This window comes from Clupea harengus, chromosome 17, assembly GCF_900700415.2.
Source record: "Clupea harengus chromosome 17, Ch_v2.0.2, whole genome shotgun sequence".
Lineage (NCBI taxonomy): Eukaryota > Metazoa > Chordata > Actinopteri > Clupeiformes > Clupeidae > Clupea > Clupea harengus.
The window spans coordinates 22,838,510-22,843,509 of NC_045168.1; the positions used below are offsets into that span (position 1 = coordinate 22,838,510).

At 44.3% G+C, this 5,000-nt stretch overlaps 1 protein-coding gene across 2 annotated transcripts in view; it reads right to left on the minus strand.

Annotated features, from left to right (window-relative positions):
* The window catches only part of cntnap2a (contactin associated protein 2a), a 270,768-nt gene that overhangs the window by 60,144 nt on the left and 205,624 nt on the right, over window positions 1-5,000 (minus strand). For both annotated transcript variants that reach the window (XM_031584073.2, XM_031584072.2), the window contains exon 16: window positions 535-705. In XM_031584073.2, coding sequence (XP_031439933.1) covers window positions 535-705 — 171 coding nt within the window. The remainder of the gene's footprint in view (window positions 1-534; window positions 706-5,000) is intronic.

Here is a 5,000-nt window from a genome sequence, read left to right on the forward strand (position 1 = left end):
TTGTTCCTCTCAAGAGGCTGTGCTCACGCTTTTGACAGAGAACACTCAATGTGGGGGCTTTTGACAGAACGCACCGTAATCAGTCCTCAGCCAAAACACAGCCAACCAACAATAACATCTAGGGCTGGCCAGAGAAAGACGAAGAAGAAGAGGAGGAAGAAGGAGAAAAATAGAAAGAGGAAAAGACAGAGAGAGAGAGAGAGAGAGAGAGAGAGAGAGAAAAACAACAACTACAACAACCACATGCATTTCTAATGTGAGGGACTGGCGGCCCTAGGAACCGTTGGCTCAGCACTTCCCCCTGTAATACTGATCATTACACTGCAATAACTGCTGAAGCGTGAGATTCATGGTGCACAGGAGGGAGAGAGGGAGAGAGGAGAGAGGGATGGTAGGGAGAATAGAGTAGAGGATCGAGAGAGGGATGGGGAGGGGGAAGAGAGGAGGGGATGGAAAGAGGGATGGGGAGGGGAAAGAGAGGAGTGGGTGGAGAGAGGGATGGGGAGGGGGGAGAGAGGAGGGGATGGCACTCACATTTCAGTTCCAGCCGGATGAAGTCGGAGTTGCCCAGGTTCTCCAGAAAAACGCCATAGGGGGCAGAGGTCTTGAAGTAAAAGGAAATGTCAGCACTCGTCTCCCCTTGGAACGTGGAGAAGTGCAGGTAGGATGAGGGGGTGTTGAAAGATGCCGCGTTCCAGTAATTACCTGTGAAACACACACACACACACACAACACCATCAGGTATTTTTTTCAAGTATTTTTGACACAGCTCTCTAGAACATGGTGTGTGAATTCTACTCCACATTTAGAACCTGAGACAACTGATGTGAGACATGCCTTTTGGAAACATGACTTGTGAACTTCTCTGGTTTGAATAAAACACAACAACAACAACAACAACAACAACAACAACAAGCTTTTACTGCATCTAGGGCCATCCGACAGACACACATTCACACACAAAAATCCAATCCACAATAATAATAAAAAACATGGGCATTTCCATTTCACCTTTCTGATTCATCTCCACGCTCCTGCCTGCCACTAGCAGACAGCACTGTGTCATTTGTCTACTGACCCCTCACTAGCTCCCATATGCTCCATTCAAGTGACTGAATGGCTTCAAGACTGACGTCCATAAAGAGCCAAATAGAAACACAGAGAGAGAGAGAGAGAGAGAGAGAGAGAGAGAGAGAGAGAGAGAGAGAGAGACATAAGTATTATTAATGTCCTGCGTGCTCAGACACTAAAGTGAAGAGGACACTGTTTGGTTCCTTTTCCAGGCTAGCACTGAGCTCACTGTGGTACATAGGAAACATGGAGGGTGGGGAAGGATGCTAATTCACAGCACAAGTGTCTGTCATCTTCTCTGGGGAAAAGAAGAGGCCGGGAAACAGACAGAAAGTGCTTTGCAGGGAACGAGTGAACCAACATTTGATTAAGATTTCTACTTTCTACTAACCCGCACACAACACTCTTCTAAAAGGCTAACAACCCAAGGGGGTTTCACAAAGACCACTTCCATAAAAGAAATCCCAGGAAAGCTTTAAAGAATTCCCTACTTGACAAGCTGAGGAACGAAACAACTCCCTGAGTAGAGCCCTTGATGGTTTTTGTTTGAACCTTGATTTCCTGAAAAGGGCTGTGTAGTTGATACTCAACAAAAGGCGGTCCTCAGAGTAGAAGCTGAGATGGCTTATTCAAATACATAACATATAGCTAGTGAAGGTTCTAGAATGAATCATAACTTAGATAATTCCAAGCCTTCAGTCCTTCCCCCCACATGGTTAAGCTGAATCTGTATTCTACACAAAAGGGAATGACAGAGAGAGAGAGAGAAAGAGAGAAAGAGAGAGAGAGAGAGAGGGAGAGAGAGAGAGAGAGGGAGAGAGAGAGAGAGAGAGAGAGAGAGAGAGGGAGGGTCTGCAAGCCGTTCCTCTGTAGACATTCATTTAAAACATATCTGTCCCCCCTCATAATTAAAAGATAACATTGGCCTTGTCACTATCTGCCTTTAATTGATTAATAAAGTTTTGTAGTCCCACCATCTTTCCCTCTTGCACTTTCAAAGTGGTGACTAAAGGAGTGGAGGAATGGCAGGCGGACTGGAGGGAGATTAGGCACCGCAGTGGCAGGCCCACCAACTGCGCATCCAGCCCTGAAGAAAGACACTCACTTTGGGGCACGGCGCTGACTGATGCCCCTCCAAGTAGACTGGAGCTTCTTCTTGTAGCAAAGATATAAATAAATAACACTAGCATTTCAAATGTGACTTTAATTCAAGCCCAGAATTGGGTTGCTTTTTTTCCTGTCTTCCCCAAAAGATAAATGCACACATACACTCACATACACACATTCTCACACTCACACAAATACACTCTCACGCTCGCACAAACACAAACACACACACACACACACACACACACAAACACAAACAGTGAAATAGGGAGATAAAGACTCAAGGAGAGATACTGGGAGAGGGGATGGAAGGAGGGCGAATCCAGCGGAGACAGAGAGAGAGAGAGAAAAAAAACCAGACGGGAAAGAGGCAGTTATTCAAAGTGTGCCTCCGACCACAGCACAGCACAGCAGCGGACCAGGGGCCCATTGAAATCCGTCTTTATTCCACAGCATTGAGGTCAGAGCAGCTCTGCAACACGCGCATCCCACATGTCACTCTACTGCAAAGCCCCTCAAACTCCTCACAGGAGACCGTTTCATTCATGGAGAAAAGAGGGGGGTGGTACTGGAAAAGGGCCTTGGGCCACTGGGTTTGCTGGGTGTCCATGCAGGCCCCTCTGATGCTGATGCAATGTGGTGCACTGGTCTCGGTTCTGTGCGGGGGGGGACACGGATCAGACTCTCATGAGGGAAGGGACTGGGCTTATCAGAGGAGCCCAGGAGTTTCTGTGGAGCCAGTGTTTATCTACTCCACATGACTGCTGGGTTTCGGCTTTGCTTCGTGCAAACACGCGCGCTCGCTTCTGCTCGAGCCAGTGAGCCTACTCCAACCCCCTGTTGCGATTGGATAATTTGATGTCTCGTATTGTCTCTTAGAAGCAATTATTTCCCGAGTCGCACGAGCTGTTTGTTTTTGAGTATTCTGATGAAAACCTCAATAACAGAGAACTGTCTAATATACTTGGCGAACAGCTTTATTTCAATACTGGGGAAGTATAGTTCCGCTAAAATATAACTGAATTAGGGATTTATCTAACATTAGGGACTGGACAGCTTTTTTTGAAACTGATAACAGTCTCCTGGAAAGTTCTGCATTTGAAATGTTCAGCTTTACTCCATAAGTGATGAATAGTAAACATAATGAAAAGATTAACTGTTTGCCCATATGCCAACATCACTTAACAAAGCTGTGAGCGTAGGCAAGGTGTCACCCGATCACCTGAAACTCTTGAAGCACTATTGGAAAAACCTAAGAATGCTCTGTGTTTCTCGAGCGTAGGCAAGGTGTCACCCGATCACCTGAAACTCTTGAAGCACTATTGGAAAAACCTAAGAATGCTCTGTGTTTCTTGAGCGTAGGCAAGGTGTCACCCGATCACCTGAAACTCTTGAAGCACGATTGGAAAAACCTAAGAATGCTCTGTGTTTCTTGAGCGTAGGCAAGGTGTCACCCGATCACCTGAAACTCTTGAAGCACTATTGGAAAAACATAAGAATGCTCTGGGTTTCTTGCAAATGATGCGATAATACCAAATGTTCAAGGGCAACAAAGTGACATCGGAATATAAAATGTACTTTTTCAGTAGAGAGTCTGCTTGGATAGGAGTGGTCACACAGAGTGGAGGATAGCATCTGTTGCCTTCTATAACATTTCATTTGGATGAGAAATAGCTCTGCAGTTGGTTATTGTTTAGAAAGTGCACTTATTTAAAACTTGGTATCTGGTATTTCTTGGAGAACTGTTGAAAACCGTAAATATGACATCAAACTGTTTTTTTACTGTCATATAAATTAAATAAATTGTAAAATCACATTCATTAACACTGAACATATAGTTCACTCTTTTCGCCATCACATTATGCAGCAAATAAACCAATTAGTTCTTACATTCATAATTAATAGTGCATTAATGTGAACTGTTTACTGAAGCGAAGACGGGGGCATGTGAAATAAAAACAAATGGTCTTAGCCAACCTCACAGATGCCTGTGTTTGGCTTCTCATGTATGTCTTCTGTGAATGCAAATCTATATCGCTGTATGAGAACACAAGTCATTTTAGTGCACTGTGTAATTATATCTGCATTCAGTGGGATACAGTTTCCTGGTCCAAAATGCATTTTCATGGAGAGATAATCTTGAGAGAGATTGGAATACTACCACTGGCCAAAGTGGAATCCAAAACGATCCTGAAATCTGAAGGCCTCTTCAGTGCAATGGACATCCCCCCCCACCCCCCCGACACAGTTCCAGGATTATAGAGTGGAATATGAAAAGTGCCTTAGTTGATATCCCTCTCTTAAAGGTGCAGTCCGCAATTCTAATACAATTTCAAATTCAGCAAATGTGTAGCTCGAACTGAGCCATACACAATTCCAGTCAAGCAATTCATTGCATCACGAGCACGGAAGAGAGGGGTTTAATTTGATTGGCTGTTAAGATCAAGTATCAACAACCTTTCGCCAGAATCACAGACTCCATCTTTCAATAACACTTTCTGAGCACCCAGTAGGGCAGTATGTTTACATATCCTCCCTGTGACAGATAGTCAGTGCCTGAGCTTCAAATTAGTAGTAGATGAACAGATGCTGTTTGTGGAAAAGGCCCTGCGATCATAACACGCCTGGTTTGCACCAACACGCTTCAAATATAGACAAACAAGAGTGTTTAGCATGGTTGTATTTAAAAGTCAGAACAAAGTCAACCATTTCTCTAAGGCTCCTGGTGGAAGAAACAACCATACCATATGACATTGTTTTCTTTGCATCTATCTCCAGATGGTCATTCAAAAATATCCATTCAAAAGAAGACTGCAGAGAGA